Raw genomic sequence first — 16,279 nt, 5'->3', positions numbered from 1 at the left:
CTATAAGCGCACGCGACGGCGTCAATGCATTTGTTTTGACGCGGCGTCGCTGTCGCCGGCACTGTAAGCGCAGACTAATTAACAAATCTATACAAGAGACAGAGTTCACAAAGGGTAATAGTTTTATAGTTAAATATATATCATCGTAACCTTTTATTTTTTTCTTTAAAGCCTATTGTTTTCGACAAATAGAATAATGAATAACCAACTCATGAGGAAAAGCAAATATAAACATGCCATAGTACAATATAGTACAATATATGTGTAGACGCAACAAAAATTGAGTTAGAGATGTGCTTCAATCTTCTAATGTGCTTAGTGACATTTTGTGCAATTTTCTTTTACATTTTGTATTTTCATGACATTTTTGCAAAAGGTCACATTGCTCAAAATGTTGCCTGATTTTGGCGAAAATTGTAGTATATGAAAGGTACATCCCTGATGAAGGTGCATGTTGGCATCGAAACGTTGGATGCTACCTTGACTTTTTGTAGTCATTAAATAACCTTTTTTTGCTCTTTTGTTTTTTTCTTATTTTTTGGTGTGCTTGACTCCCTTTTGCTCAGTATATAAAAGGGCAAATTTAACCTGGTTTGCGAACTTCAGTGAACATTTTACACCTCTCTAAATTGAAAGTATAGACAACTGTGTTCTTTAGTTGGTTCAGAACAAAATCCACGGGGCTAGGTTAAGGCAGGAAGTGTTGAGGTAAAAATAAACAATGATTAGTGACACATAGAAGGTGTAAAACAGATGAGGTGAACAGAACAATCGACTACTGTTCCCACATACTTTCTCTGAAACATAACAACGGGGTCAGCCAACAGGTCTTGAAGATCCAACGTTCTTCCTTTTTCAATAACTTCTCTATGTTTCCGGAGGAACAGCCATCCAACGTGTGAAAAGAAGAATCCTCGGCGAGCATTGTGTGGGTCAGCATCTGTCTCAGAAAACTTGTGATGCACCCGATGATCGCGAGACCACTCATATATATCATTCTAGAGAGGGAAGAAGGGAAGATCATTTTTACTAGATCATACGACCTCCTTCACTTAAATGGCCAGTAAGGTTTCTTCTGGAGCTGGCAGATGTCTTATGAAATAGCACTGCTTAGTAAATATGGGCCTCTATGTTGTATTAATAACTGATGTATTAATAGTATGTGATTTTTAAGACCTAATGATAAACAACAGCATTTTGGTGTAAGGATTCCTCTTTCATGAAGTTTATAAGAACAAAGTCATTCACTATAACCACTACAGTAGTGCTATTTTTGTTAATAAACTTCCTGTCAGCTAGAGCTCATGTTTAAAACCATCTCAAATCATTAGATGACTGCTTTGTTAAAGACATGTTTTTGGTCTCCATCATACATAATAGTTTGAAGTGCATGGACAGCATAGGTCATAATTTTCTGACCATTGGTCTTCCTGTGGCAAAAGTATCAAGTTACCCTCTATGTTATTGGCTTACAGGTTTTATCAACTACATATTGTGATACCATCAGGTATCTCTAGGTGCTGTAACAGTGCAGTAAGTGTACTTTCCAGCTCACATAAAGTTAATCCCTAGAGAGAATAGCTAATGCAGCTGCTGTCTAATTAATCAGAATGGTCTCCTTTAGTGAAGAAGGAAGTGTTTAAGGCAAACACAGAGAGACATTGCTGCCAGAGAGACATGCCAGAAAGCTGCCATTGAAAGGAATTGCAGTCCCAGAGAAGGGGACAGAGAAGCGTCCTCCACAGCTGTGAAAGCTGGTACAGACCGTGCTGAAGCAGGGGATGTCTTATCCTTAATTTTGGATTTACAGGGGAGAGATTCTCTGAGCTCACATAGGGCAGAGCTCCCCTACGAAGGAAAGGACGAGACCGCGCTGAAGTGGGGATGTCAGCTCCAATGGACTAAGATAAGCAAAAAAAAACTTTATTGCCATGTACAGAGACTGTGTGGATTGTTGCATATGCCAGGGCATATTTAGGGTGGAACCAGCTTAGCTGCCCATCCAGGTTAGTATGGGTTGAAGCTGAAGGTACAGTAAGTCTCCTAAAAGGAGTAGGAGTTTATTTTATGTTTTATTTGGACTTAAAGGGACAGTGGGCCTGTTAGTATGATTTAATCCCTGTAAATAAACCCAATATAAAGAATTAGTGTTTCCTGCCTTATATTGGGTCTAAAAGAGACTGCAACGTGGTGTGGGCATCACAATATGTATCGGAAAAATAAAATGGGGAATTGTTGCTTTAACTGCAAAATACAAACAAGTTGGGGCAAAATATGATACCTTTATTGGTGAACAGTTCAAGCTTTGAGAATCTACCTGAAGAAGCTACTGTATCTGTGTGGCCCTTAGATATTATGGGAATGTTTGCTGGGAATCTTTGTACACTCGGCATAACGGGCCTTCCAACCGATTGCTCATATACTTCTCAACACATTATAATGAGTTTGTGTCCAAACGGAAAGAGTATCCCTGCACTTTTTATCAGAATCATTGTTATTGGTTATGATTATTAGTTATCATAATCATTGACAATGACCATTATTTTGCAGGCTCAGAGCCTAATATGTACTAATAATACATAAAACCTGAAAAACAATGTAAATCAGTTTTAAGTTACACTAAAATAAAACTATACACTTTTCTTCTATTGCAGCAAAAGCTGCTTATGCCCTTATAAACAAGTGGATTACTGCTAGCAAATAATTTAAAACAAGTGTGATAGCTGATAGGAATAAAATGTCTTCCACCACAGGAGTATTCAGGAAAGATGAATACCAGTGGTCAACATTTAAAATTAAATCGGACATCACTCTATGCTTTACCTGGAAAGCCATGGAATTGGCTGCAGCTAAGAATATCTTCAGAGGCAGCTTTGCTTTGTAAGATCTATGACTCCATAAGCGATGTGCTCCAGCTGTTACTCCCAGAGCTGTTACCAGGAAACACAGATATGCTGAAAGAAATAAAGGACAATGCATGCTTTTATTCTATCTCCCAGCGCTCATAAAGCATTTAATAAAATAATAGGGTATTATGGCATAAAACACAGTACTATCAATTCTGCGTACACATAAATGATCATTACAACAGATGCTATTTTTTGTGATGGATTAAAGCTTCACTTAACAATCCCATCATTTATCTATCATTTTACCACCTGGTAAAATAGCAGTACAAACATTTTGACACAATAATTACACAGCATAAATCCCATTGTATTGTAAATTAGAAACACCTTCTTCCTATAACAACTAATCCCTGGTGTTTTTAAAAGCATAACATCCCCAAATGAATAATTTACTTTTCACAGATTAAAAAACAAAGGGAATATTATACATATTATATACACTAAAAATAACTTTTACCTTTGGGGGAAATTCCTACACTATGCAGAAGGTGCATACTCTCCATTTTCCATATGAATACAGGACTATTGTAGACCTGAATGCCCTGGGATCAGAGATATTATTAATATGATTGTTTATTTGTGAATCTCCAGCATATTACATAGTGCGGTACAGTGGGGGTACAGAGATTCGATTATTACATAAACACCGTTGCATACAAATAGAAATAAGGAGAAACATGCACACACAGATACAGACAGGTAGTGAGGTCCTGCTCGTGAGAGCTTACAGTATAGAGGGAATGAGGGACAATGTTGAAACAAAAGGTAAAGTGGCTGCTCATTGTGGGATGGAGTATACCTCAGGTTGGAGTATGGTCCAGTCACATAGCTGATCCCATTAAGGTTTGAGGGTGGGAATGGTATGGGGTGTTACATATAATAGAGATTGGTCCAGCCACATAGCTTTTCCTATTGGAATTGGTAGGGATATGCCAGGTAGGCTTTCTTGAAAAAGTGTGTTTTCAGGGAGTTTTTGAACGTCTGAAAGCTGGGGGAGAGTCTGATGGTACAGTACCTGTAGGGAATTCCAGAGAGAGGGTGCAGTGCGGGAGAAGTCTTGTAGGTGGGAGTGATAGGAGGTGATAAGGCAGGAGGAGAGGCGGATGTCGTGGGCAGAATGTAGGGGGTGTTTAGTGATATATTTGGGGATGAGGACTAAGATTTAAGGTGGGGCAGCATCATTGAGAGCTTTGCATGTCAGAGATAGGGTTTTACATTTTGATATGGGAAATGGGAAGCCAGTGTAGGGATTTCCATAGTGGAGCTGCAGAGACTGAGCGGTGAGTGAGGTAGATGAATCTGACAGCAGCATTTTGGATGGATTGGAGTTGGGATAGTGGAAAAGTGAAATGCTAATTCGGAGAGGGTTGCAGTAGTCAAGATGGGACAAGAAGAGTGAGTGAATTGGGATTTTAAATTGCATCATGAGTGAGAAAAGGGTGTATTAACAATATTTTGGAGATGGAGATGGCACAATTTCTTGAGACAGAATGAGAGGAATGAAGGAGAGATTAAAGTCAAAGATCACCCGCAGACGGCATTTTTGAGGTGTTGATGAGATTATGGTATTATTCACAGTGAGGGAGAAATAGTCTTGAGGTGTTCATGAGATTGTGGTGTTATTGACACTGAGGGAGAGTTTGGGTGTAGGGGTGGCAGTGGAAGAGGGAAAGAGTATTCGTTCTGTTTTGGACATGTAAAGCTCAGGTAGTGGTGGGACATCCATGAGGAGATTGCAGAGAGACAGTTAGTGACACGGGACAAAGAGAGGGGAGAGGTCAAGGGAGAAGAGGTAAATATGGTTGTCATCAGCATAGAGATGATACTGGAAGCCAAAAAATGGTTTTAGTTATTTTTATTAGTTCACCAAGGGAAGAGGTGCAGAGTGAGAAGAGCAGAGGGCCAAGGACAGTGCCTTGTTGGATTCCAACAGAGAGGTAGTAAAGATGAGGAGAGACAAGAGAAGGAAACACCAAAGAAGTGGTTGGATAGGTAGAATGTGAATGAGGAGAAGGCTGCGTCACGGAGGCCAACAGAGTCGAAAGTGTTCAGGATAAAGGGGTAATCAAAAGTGACAAGGGTAGCAGAGAGATCCAGGAGAATTAGAACGGAGAAGTGACCATGAGATGAGTTGGTCTTTGGCCACTTTAGTTAGCTTTAGTCATTGGAGTGTAGAGGGTGGAAACCAAATTGCAAAGAGTCAAATGAAGAGGTAAAGGAGAGAAAGTGCGATAGGCAGTTGTATACAAGTCACTGAAGTAGCTTGGAGGTGAACCGGAGAAGAGAGATAGGGGGCTATGCACTAAGCAGTGATAACTGCTTTTAATTGAGATAAATGGCTTTTAAGACCGATACTGCATGCTGCGCGATTCACAAAACAGTGATAACAGAGCAGCATCTCTCTTAAAAGGCTTTTTTTCACCCCAAAAAATTCTGTGAAAAAAAACAAAGTCGCCGTTCAGGCCAAAAATGGCAAATCCGCAGTTTTTTGCCAGTCAGCGAGATTCACAAAGCAGTGATAAGTGAATCACACTGTAAAAACTCAGCATTCCTTTGCACCAACTAAAGGCTGGCGCAAAAGAGATGGAAAAGGGGTTTAAGGCTGCATACCATAATATAATAAATACATACAGTTTACCGGTGCTGCTGGTTCAAGGAAGTACCTGCCAGGCAAATTCCAATGTACACTGAGGAAAAAAGAGAGATCCAGCGCTCCACGGATTTCAAGATAAATGAATTTATTGTGCCACACGACGTTTCGACCAACAGGTCTTTTTCAAGTGATAAGGCATACTCAAATGAGGATATACCTAGTATATATACCCTCTAACATTAATAAACAAGCGAAAACAAGTGAAAACAGTTACATAATCACCCCAGCTGCTCCCAATCCGCTTCCCCCGATCAGTGCTACCTTCATGCATAGCCATAATAGTCCATGAGAGTTCATTTCCGGTTTCTTCATCCATTTCCGGTCTGTGCGTTCCAGTGACGTCACGATCCCCTTCTGCGCATGCGCATGCGTTCCAGCGTCGTCATCGTCTCCCCGTCGGCCTGCTGTGACGTCAGTCTTCTTGCCTGGATTGATTATCCTTCCCTTGTGATGCTGTGGGGTCTGTATGCTCGCTCTATGAGCTGTAAGCCTTCCCTCCTTCTGCGTCTCGATGTGGGAGGCGCTCCTGCGTCCTGTGTCATCACTGGAATCCTGTAGTCCTTCTTGAGTCCTGTAAAAATGGGCTTTCCTTCTTTCTCTCTCTTCCTGCAATAAAAGTCCTTTACTATGCATGAATAAATCATAATATGTGATCAGTGGTAGCTGTATATAGTGTGTTCCAGTGTAAAATTTAGAATGTGCAAAATCAACATTTAATAAAAGCTTTTGGAATGCTTATCAATCTATTTGGCCCTTACTCACTTTAAAGGCTTTTCACCAACAGCAGCTATGCCATATAAGAAACAATTTTATCTCCTATAAGATATGTAGTCATTTAGCCCTTTTGGATAAACTGTGTCCAATGTGTATGTCCAGTATGTCTCACGTTGCAGTAACAGTGTATCAACATCAATTCCTGTGGACTTTCTTTTTATTAGTTCTATCCCCATTACACGAATTGATGAGACTGGGTGCTTGTGGTCTGTACAATGGTCAATAAAAAACGTATTCTCCGATTTATTATTAATTCTACTTTTATGTTCAATAAATCTGGTTTTTAGACTCCTTTTTGTCTTACCCACATATAAAAGTCCACAAGGACATTTAATAATATAAATGACTTGTGTGGTAGTGCAGGTGATATGTTTATTGATTTTAAATTTTGCACCACTTCTCGGATGACAAAATACATCGCCTGTCATTAAACTGTTACATACCGAACAATTAAAACACTTATAGCAGCCTGCTTTTGGATTGCTTAAAAAATGTGTACTCATATAGTGCTCTTTTTTATCTGCTTTGATAAGAATATCCTTGATGTTCTCTCCTCTTTTGTAGGCAAATCTAGGTGTTTCTTTACATATGTTTCCTAATATCTGATCTGTTTGAAGAATTTTCCAATGTTTTGTATGGTTTGTTTGACAAATTTACTTGCAGTGGTGTATTTGCTGCAAGTAAATTTGTCAAACAAACCATTTTTTCTTTATCTTTTAGATGTCTTCATCCTCCGATTCCTGTGGTATCAGCTAGCTCTCGAACCAATCCACGATCTCAAACAGCAACGGGCCGCAGGTAAGTCCAAAGTTCTTTTCATCTTTCTTTATCTTCATCTGTTAATTGTAATATATTTTGGGGTCTTCTTCATCTTCTTCTCCCACCTCGCCGTCTTCTTCTTCTTCTTCTCCCTCCTCGCCGTCTTCTTCTTCTTCCTCCTCGCCGTCTTCGTCTTCTTCTTCTCCCTCCTCGTCGTCGTCTTCTTCTTCTTCTTCTTCTCCCTCCTCGCCGTCGTCTTCTTCTTCTTCTTCTCCCTCCTCGCCGTCGTCTTCTTCTTCTTCTTCTTCTCCCTCCTCGCCGTCGTCTTCTTCTTCTTCTTCTCCCTCCTCGCCATCGTCTTCTTCTTCTTCTCACTCCTCGCCGTCTTCTTCTTCTTCTTCTCCCTCCTCGCCGTCTTCTTCTTATTATTATTATTGTATTGGTGGAGGAGGTCCTCCCTCCTCGCTGTCAAATGAGGCTGCACAGGCTTTTATAGGCCTGTGACGTCACAGTTGAGTGCAAATGGTTCACACGCCATCTCATTGAAAACCATGTGCTTTTTTTTTTATGTGACGTCATGTAAAGGGAGTGAAGCCAGCCAGTCAGAATGGCTGTGCTTCCTTTCCCTTTAACATGAAGTCACAAAAAGCAACATGGCCGTCACATGGTACTTCAGCCAATCCAATTACGAGATATATATACCCAATCTGATTGGTTGTAGTAGACCAGCTCAGGAGACCCTCTGCTCCCGCACACTATTAATAAAAATTACATTAAAGCAGCTTCATTACCATAGCTATCCGCTACAGTAATTAATCATTTTTTATTGTTATGTGTGTTTTGATACTAGTGTATATGAGCAGAGGGTATCTTGAGCTGAACCACATTGGTTTCAGCCTCAGGGACCACCTACTTTATGAGATACAGGCCCCGTTATGGTGTGCCAGTATCCCCCTGCAGGATTTAAATCCCCCGGTCACGTGACGTGGGGGATTTAAAAGCACAGGGGATACCGGCACCCCATAAAATGACCTGTATCTCGTGAAGTAGGAGGTCCCCGAGGCTGAAACCAATGCGGTTCAGCTCAGGAGACCCCCTGCACATGTACACTAGTATTAAAATGTATATTTATACTGTACGATTGCCTGTAAGAGCCGTGCACGGAGACGCAGTGTCTCGATGCAGCTCTTACAGGCTGCTTTTTTTTCTATCAGCTATCGAGCTGTAGAATTCACAGCCCGATAGCAGGGGGGGAAAAACAGGTTGCACAATAGGGCATGTTTTTGATCGTACGTACCAAAATGGGCTTCACTTCTTAGTGAATCCCGCGTTTGGTTTCATTTTATAACGGGCGAGTCAAAATGTTATACTCAAACATAAAAGTTCACTGCTTAGTGCAGCAGTGCACAAACGGGGGGCGCACCCCTTGAGCAGGCGCAAGATTATTTAGGGGGGTGCAGGCGTCATGCGGCGAAACCTGGTGCAGAAGGGCCGGCACACGCTGTGAGCGGGAGCGCGAAAAAGCTGTGCGCGGGCGGCCAAGAAGCTGTGCGTGGGCGGCCAAACAGGATAGTGCAGTTGGCGGCAATGTGATGGTGTGTGTGCACGAGCAAGGGCTTCAGAGGTACGCCCTCATTCCGGTGTCTGCCCTGCAATAGCGCTATGGTCCTGCTCTCCTCCACTGGCAACCTGCTTCGCTGCGATCCTCTGCAAGTGAAAGGGTCGACTGCCACTATATCAATCATACTATGAATGTACAAACATAATTTAAAAAAAGTGAAAACACAACATTGAAAACGAAAAAAATAAATAAATAATACATAATACTGTAGGTAGGAGTTTGGATGACACTGGGGACAGCAAGCCAGAGAGCAGGGAGAATAAAAAGGCAAATGGCAGAAGTAAAAAAGGGGGGGTGAGGGAAGGGAGGTAGCAAAGAGGGGGATGAATGCCTCCTCAAAAGGATTGCATTTCTGCACGTACGCTCTCCCAAGCTAAGTCCTTGGGGAGACAAACAAAATTGAATTTGAAGCGCGCTCAGCAGCAGTCAATGCACACAGCCACACACACACAGAAATAGCCACGACCCATGACCCCACCCCGCTCGTGCTTGCAAAATTATGCAGGACACTCTGTGCTCATGCTTGGAGAGTTGGTGATGTCACCGCTCTCAGCGGCAGCGTGGACGCAGCCTAATTTTGCAAGCGCGAGCTGTTGAAATAGGTAAGTATTTAGACATTTGTATTTACATTGTATACCGTTTAATAAAGGGTTTTTTTTTTGCATGTGATTTTGATTACATCAGGCATGGGGGGGCCCGAGAAATTTGATGGATGAAAAGGGGGACTCGGCCTAAAAAGTTTGCTCACCCCTGCATGGGCGTCCGCAGGGGGGGTAAGGGGGGGCGGTTGCCCCTCCCCTGGATCCTGGCATTAATTTAATAAAATATGCTGGGCCGCGGCCCGGGATTGGATGGGAGGCGGGGCTTTAGCGAAAGTAGACAGCAGCAGTCACGCAGGGGTGGGGGCCGCCACGCTCTCCCGCGCTTTTGCACACCAGCCAGCACCTCGATCGAACCGTCTGTTTCATTCCAGCCTCACCGTCCGTCTGAACCCGTGGCCGCATACGGTAGGGACCCGTGGGACCAGGGAGAGATGGAGATGCGGGGGAGAGAGGGAGATTGGGGGGGCAAAGAAGCTTGGGTGGGGCGAGGGAGATTGGGGGTGGGGGGAGGTTGGGGGGGGGCAGGGGTGGGGGCCGCCATGTGCCCTCCCGCTCTCCCGCGCTGTAACTCCCCATCCAGCACCCAGACTCTCCCTCTGGCCCTCCCTCCTGCACCCCGGCACCCCTAATCACTCTCACCATGAGATGGGAGATGCAGAGGGGGAAGAGATGGGAGATGCAGGGGGGGGGGGAGTGAGATGGGAGATGCAGGGGGGGGAGAGAGATGGGAGATGCAGGGGGGAGTGAGATGGGAGATGCAGGGGGGGGAGAGAGATGGGAGATGCAGGGGGGGGGAGAGATGGGAGATGCAGGGGGGGAGAGAGATGGGAGATGCAGAGGGGGGGGAGAGATGGGAGATGCAGGGGGGGAGATATGGGAGACGCAGGGGGGGAGAGAGATGGGAGATGCAGAGGGGGGAGATATGGGAGATGCAGGGCGGGGGAGATATGGGAGATGCAGGGGGGGGGAGAGATGGGAGATGCAGAGGGGGGGGAGAGTGTGTGTATGAATAATGTGGTGCAACTGCATGCAATGGTGTTTTTTTAATATTTAATATTGCTTTATTAACATTCAAGCTTTCTCAAATTTGCTTGAAAATGCACCATTTGCCCACTTTTTTTTCAAAATTTTCTCGGGGGGGGGGAACCCCCCTTATGCTGGTCGGGCTCGCTCGCCACGGTTCACTCACCACCACTTTCATGCCGGGCACTGGCCGTTAAAATTATGCCCCCCCCTGAAAAAATTTCTCCGGACGCCCATGCACCCCTGGCTTAGTGCATAGCCCCCATAGGGTGGTAGTTAGAGAGGAATGCTGGTTCTAGAGAGGGTTTCTTTAGAATGGGCATGATGAGTGCATGTCTGAAAGATATGTTATGTCTGAGTGACTCAATCTTGTCTGTGAAGTAGGTGGTGAGGTCTTGGGCCATGACAGTAGAAGGAGGTGCAAGTGTAGTTGGGCTGAGAAGGGAATTAAAGGTGGCGAAAAGAAGTTGAGGGTTAGATGACCGAGCTTGTATGAGTGAATAGAAGTAGGTTTGCTTGGCAAGGGAGAGGACAATGTTATAGGAAGAGAGTATGAATTTATAGTGGAGGAAGTCTGCTTCACAGTGGGATTTCTTCCAATAATGTTCTGCAGTGCATGATAACGTTTGGAGGTATGGTAAGGTGTGTGCGCCACGGTTGTGGCTTGGATTGTCGGAGGCGATATGTGGTGGCAGGAACCATCTTGTCCAAGGCTGATGAGAGTGTAGAGTCATATAGAGAGGTTGCTATGTCGGGATAGGAAAAGGAATGGGAAAGAGGATAGGTTATAAAAATGTTGCTAATTAGAGGGGCTCTAGAGCATGTAGGTTTCTGTATGTGCTTGTGGAAGTTGGTTGTGGAGGGTGCAGAGGGTAGAGTGAGACTTAAGGTTAGGAGGTGATGATCAGAGGATCATTATCACGAGGATGGGCATATCAGCTTAGATTGAGACACAACAGAAGTGGGAGAAAACCAGGTTAAAGGAGTGTCTGTTGCAGTGAGTTGGAGAGGTGGTCTACTGGGAGAGACCACAGGAGGAAGTTATAGAGATAGAATGGGCAGCTGAAGTGGCATTGGGATTGTCCATAGGTATGTTAAAATCTCCCAAGATGACAGTAGGTGTGTCAGAAGAGAGGAAGTGAGGAAACCAGGTGCCAAAGTTGTCAATAAATGGAGATGTAGGTCCAGAGGAACAATAGATGACAGCAACATGGAGGGAAAGGAGGAAAAGAGACACACTGGATGTACTTTGAAGGATGAGAAGCAGAGGGAGGAACAAATGCGTATTTCATGAAAGTGTGAGGAAAGTAGTATGCCAACTTCTCCGCCCTGACTATTGCCTGGTCTAGGGGAGTAGCTAAGAGAGAGACCACCAATGGCTAGAAGGTTGGGAGTGTTGGAAATGAATGTAATGTATTGTAGTACAGTAAGTTTGTTGCAGACAGACTGTGCATTCCATAGGGAACAGGAAAAGGGGAGAAGTGACATGGGGATGAGTTTGGAGTGATTAGTAGTGCGTGGTGAGAAGGAGACTTTGAGGTAGGTGTGGGACGTGAAAGGATTGGTATGTGGATAGGGCCAGAATTAGGGGATGTCACAACATAGTAGCAGTATTAGTAAGGAGAGGAAGAAAGAGTAGAATAGGGAGTTGCTGTTGTTTTTAGTGACAGGGTTGTTATGTAGGAAGTAGGTGGAGTTGATGACTGCAGATTGAGGGATGAGGAGAGAGAAAAGAAAGCCGCTAATTATATGCACTCTGGTCCCACTATATAAATAAATGTAACTTTTACAATTCTGTTGAATAAAATCGAGACTATGGGTAAAGATATACAATATTAAATGAAAGACTCAAATTAAAATCACGAGGGGAACAGTTGATGGAGAGGTCACTGAAAGCAGTGATGACCCTCACAGATCAAGGGAGAAAACTAATTAAGTATGATACACAGTGGCGTAGCTAGAAATGCATGGGCCCCTGGGCAAATAATTTTCCTCCTCCATCCTTTCCCTGATCCTCTTTCTCATCTCTCCCCATCCGTCCCCATCATCATCCCTCATGATCTCTCCTCCTTCTCATCATCTCTCCCCTTCCTACCAATACATAATAAAACATACACCCCTCTCCCCAATACATAATAAAAACACACCCCCCTCCACAAAACATAATAAATACCCCGACTTAGCTTGGTCTTATGCCGGGACCCGGTGGGGGCTGGCGGGCCGGCGACCGCACAGAGCAGTTGCTGCCAGACCCAGCTCTCCCCTGCTGCAGGGTGTTCTGGAGTGTGCCAGCGTGGGACAGAGTATGGGGGAGAGAAACCTGAAGCAGGGAAGAGCTGGGCCCGGCGGCAACTACTTTGTGCAGCCGCCGGCCCGCCTGCAACCACTGGGTCCTGGTCTGTCCTTCAGCCGCAGCATACTGCACCGACACACTTTATTCGAGCAAATACCCGGTATGTACCTGGCAGATACCTGGAATGCGCCACTCCTAACCTCTGACAAGCCCCGTTGCATTTGCCTTCCCAGCCTGGGTTCATGCCTGGCTGATGGGCGGCTGATCTGTTAAATGATAATGATTAGGATTTAATAGGCTGCAATGCTTCGCGTGTCTACCAGATGGCATAAATTCATGAATTGTAATGCAGTTTATATATATATACTGTGCAGTATTGCAGCCAGCGGGAATAAAATGCTTCAATCCCTGCTTGGAAAATAACTCAATGTACTCGGGCAGAAAACAGTCACAAACCTCAATACACCCGGGTATACCCGAATTCGTGGGACTAGCCAAGCTCGAATAAAGTGTGTCGCCAGTGTACCAGGGGGAGAGCGGGCCCCCCAAGCTGCTCACGCTATAGCTACACCCTGATGTTACATAGTATATTCTAAACAGGGGAAGATGTTCTATTACAAAAAATGCTTAATACATCCCTGTTTGGTGAGCTAATCAGGTGCCAGAAAACACATTGGGGCCTATTAAGATCTCTACCATATCGAACGGTTTGGCATGTTCCTACCGACCGGTCTGACATTTGTGTTATCACGGTATTCAGAAAGAGTTATCGCAAGTCAGATACCGTCAGGTAGGAAAATGCCATTCCGCTCGGGATAGCAGTGTCTTTAGCTGTGTCTTTTTCTAAGTTCCGCTTGTGCGATCTGCCTGCAGTCTGTAAGAGCTGCACAGAGAGAACTGCATCTCCCTGCACAGCTCTTAGGCCTTGTCCAGGGTGGCGCTGAGCGGGCGGGCATGCTCACGCTGACCGCGATGAAACACATTGCGGCAATGTGTGTGGTCAGAATGAGCAAGGGCCTGAGCGCGTCAAGTGAGCGGTTCGGCCAATGTGGACAAACTAGCTCCGTGATGTCTTGGCCACGCCCCCCAACACGCCCCCCGCTCGTGCACCTAACCTGCCACGAATTGCCCAGCCGAGAAGGGCGCAGCGCACGAGCGCCAGCGCGCCCGCTCCCTGCGATTTTATTTTAATAACACACCGTGGCGGATTGCCCATTAGGCCCTAGCCAAGGCAGCAAAATTTGGGGGCGGCAAAATGTCTTCCCCCATATACAGATGCGGCGCTATCGAGCCTGATGTGAAGGCATTTGCATGTGACGGCCGCCTCCTTGCTGCCGCCCTCCTCCTCCTTCCGAATAGCAGTGTCAAATTACACCACGGACGTCACACGGCATCTTGTTCCCGTGACGTTTGACACTGTGATTTGGAAGGTGAAGGAGCAAATAAATGATTGTCTGAACAGCATGCAATAAAGAAAGTGGTCCCCATATGAGTTTACCTTTTTACACACATGTAACTGGTCTGCCTCCAAAATTTAAATGCTAAGAAACTAACCCAGTTTCCTGATAGTAAGGCTGAACACTTTAATGGCAGAAATGTGTTAATTTTGCAACAATTACAGTGTAGCAATTCTAGTCTCTAGATACTGTATATAAGCATCATTCAATCCACTGTCTATGGTTAATGACAGATAAAGTAGCAATATGGATACTTTAATAAGAGGTTATGCTGCTATCAGTAGAGCTGAGCAAATCCACCCAAATCTGTTCCCTGGATTTTCTCGCAGTTTTCTTCCAAAATCCGTTTTGCGATGTAAAATCTGCACACAGATTTGGTCAATTTTAGCCCGTGCAGATTTATCAGAAACCGCCATTGGATACAATCCCTGGTCCCAGTCATTCTCAGGGCTCTTGACCAGAGATGGGTGAATCCGCCCAAACCTGTTTCCCGGATTTTCCCGGATGTTACCCCCAAAATCTGTTTCGCGGTATAAAATCCGCGTGTGGATTTGGCCGGTTTCAATCCCCGTGTGGATTCAACAAAATCCCTCATTGGATACAACCCGTGGACGTATTTGTAAAATCCAATTCTTAATAATCCGCCAACAGATTGCTGAATCCGCGAATTGGATTCTACAGATCCGTCCACGGGCTGCGGAATCCGTAGAGTGTATTGGTGATAATAATTTTTAAAATCCGCAAAACGCGAATCCCTCTATTTGCGACTGATCTGTTGACATCCATGCACCAAAGAACCGGCTGATTCGCCAAAAACATTCGCCCATCTCTAGCTATAAGTATATTTTAGTCATCCAAAGTTTGGGATTAAAACACACTTCATTTAGGTAGTTCTGTAGAACGGTGTACAAATTATTTAGGGCAGTCCAAGCTTCGTAGAAGGATTACTCGCCAGTGCTGTGAAATGCTAAGAAATTTTTTTTATCATGAAAAAAATAAAAGTTTGATACGGGGGTCTGGTAGTCGAATGCTTGTGGAATCAGGATACAACTGTCCCTGATTGTCAACAGTGTATTCCCTTTATGAAAGTTTTTAAAAAAATTGAAATATTTTAAAACCATAAAGCTACAGCTGACGTCTATAGACCTCTATTAAGTTTGGATCATGGGAGAGTAACACACGATGCCCAAGCACTGTGTTCTTCCTCCTTTCTGAGCCTATGATGTCCCTGCAAAATGAGGGAGATGACAGTAGAGAGTAGGAAATGAGGAAGGAGAGTTTAGGAGTGAGTGTGGGCGCTAGGGGTAGAGGTAAAAGTACAGGTGAGATAGTGGAGGCAAATAGGGGAGAGCAGAGTACCAGTGGTCCAAAGCTGACAGGTGGCTAAAGTCATTAATTAGCATGAAGCCTTAGTTTTTCCAGTTGGCATGCGCAGTGCACAAACATCAAAAGGGATATCCCCTTCAGCTATACCAAAAGCTTGTAGCATTAGGCAGTACCAGGGTGTGTTAAAAGAGGTTGCAGAGGGAAGTTACTTTGAAAATAAAGCTATATATATCATCAATACGACATACTGCTCAAATTATTCACTTATATGGGCAGACTAAATTCAGATCCAGTATCCAGATAATTTTAACTAGTCACAGTTTATGCAGTTTCTCTCTTGGAAAATCTAGTGTGTTCTGAAATGATACCCATATCTTCTCTCCCCATGTTGAAGTTGGAAGGGAAGGTAATAAGTAGGATGCTTCATACACCTGTGGTCATTCTAGTAAGACCTTTTGATGTAACCATCTGCATGAAATAAAGATTATGTAGAAACCATCCTATATTCTTCTACTTAGATTAGAAATTAGTTTTGACCTTGAGACCAGAAGATTGCCATGTCATGATGAAGGTATGGAATGATGTTGGTATTGAATACTTTATGCATTTCTAAGTTTTATTCCATCTTAAGTCACTTCTGTTCTCTTGTGACTTTGGACTAGCTGCTTTATTTCCCAGAGCCTTAGACCAAAAATTAAATTGGAGCATCCTAAGGCAAATAGGGCTCTATTTACTAAGCTCTGCAATTCAATAAGACACCTTATGGCCATCCAAGTAAATGGACTATAAGTAAATCTCCAGAGAAGTAAAACGTATCTTTCAACTGTTACTCTTTAGATGCCAAATACATGATTTAGGTACT

At 44.1% G+C, this 16,279-nt stretch overlaps 1 protein-coding gene across 1 annotated transcript in view; it reads right to left on the bottom strand.

Moving 5' to 3' along the window:
* Positions 1-16,279, bottom strand: part of SCD5 (stearoyl-CoA desaturase 5) — a 127,112-nt gene that overhangs the window by 28,568 nt on the left and 82,265 nt on the right. Inside the window, exons 3-4 of the mRNA XM_075606324.1 lie at positions 2,824-2,954; positions 793-998 (exon numbers count right to left, since the gene is read on the bottom strand). Coding sequence (XP_075462439.1) covers positions 793-998; positions 2,824-2,954 — 337 coding nt within the window. The remainder of the gene's footprint in view (positions 1-792; positions 999-2,823; positions 2,955-16,279) is intronic.

The sequence above is a fragment of the Ascaphus truei genome, chromosome 1 (genome assembly GCF_040206685.1).
Source record: "Ascaphus truei isolate aAscTru1 chromosome 1, aAscTru1.hap1, whole genome shotgun sequence".
Classification (NCBI taxonomy): domain Eukaryota; kingdom Metazoa; phylum Chordata; class Amphibia; order Anura; family Ascaphidae; genus Ascaphus; species Ascaphus truei.
This window is presented reverse-complemented; position numbering and strand designations above follow the sequence as displayed.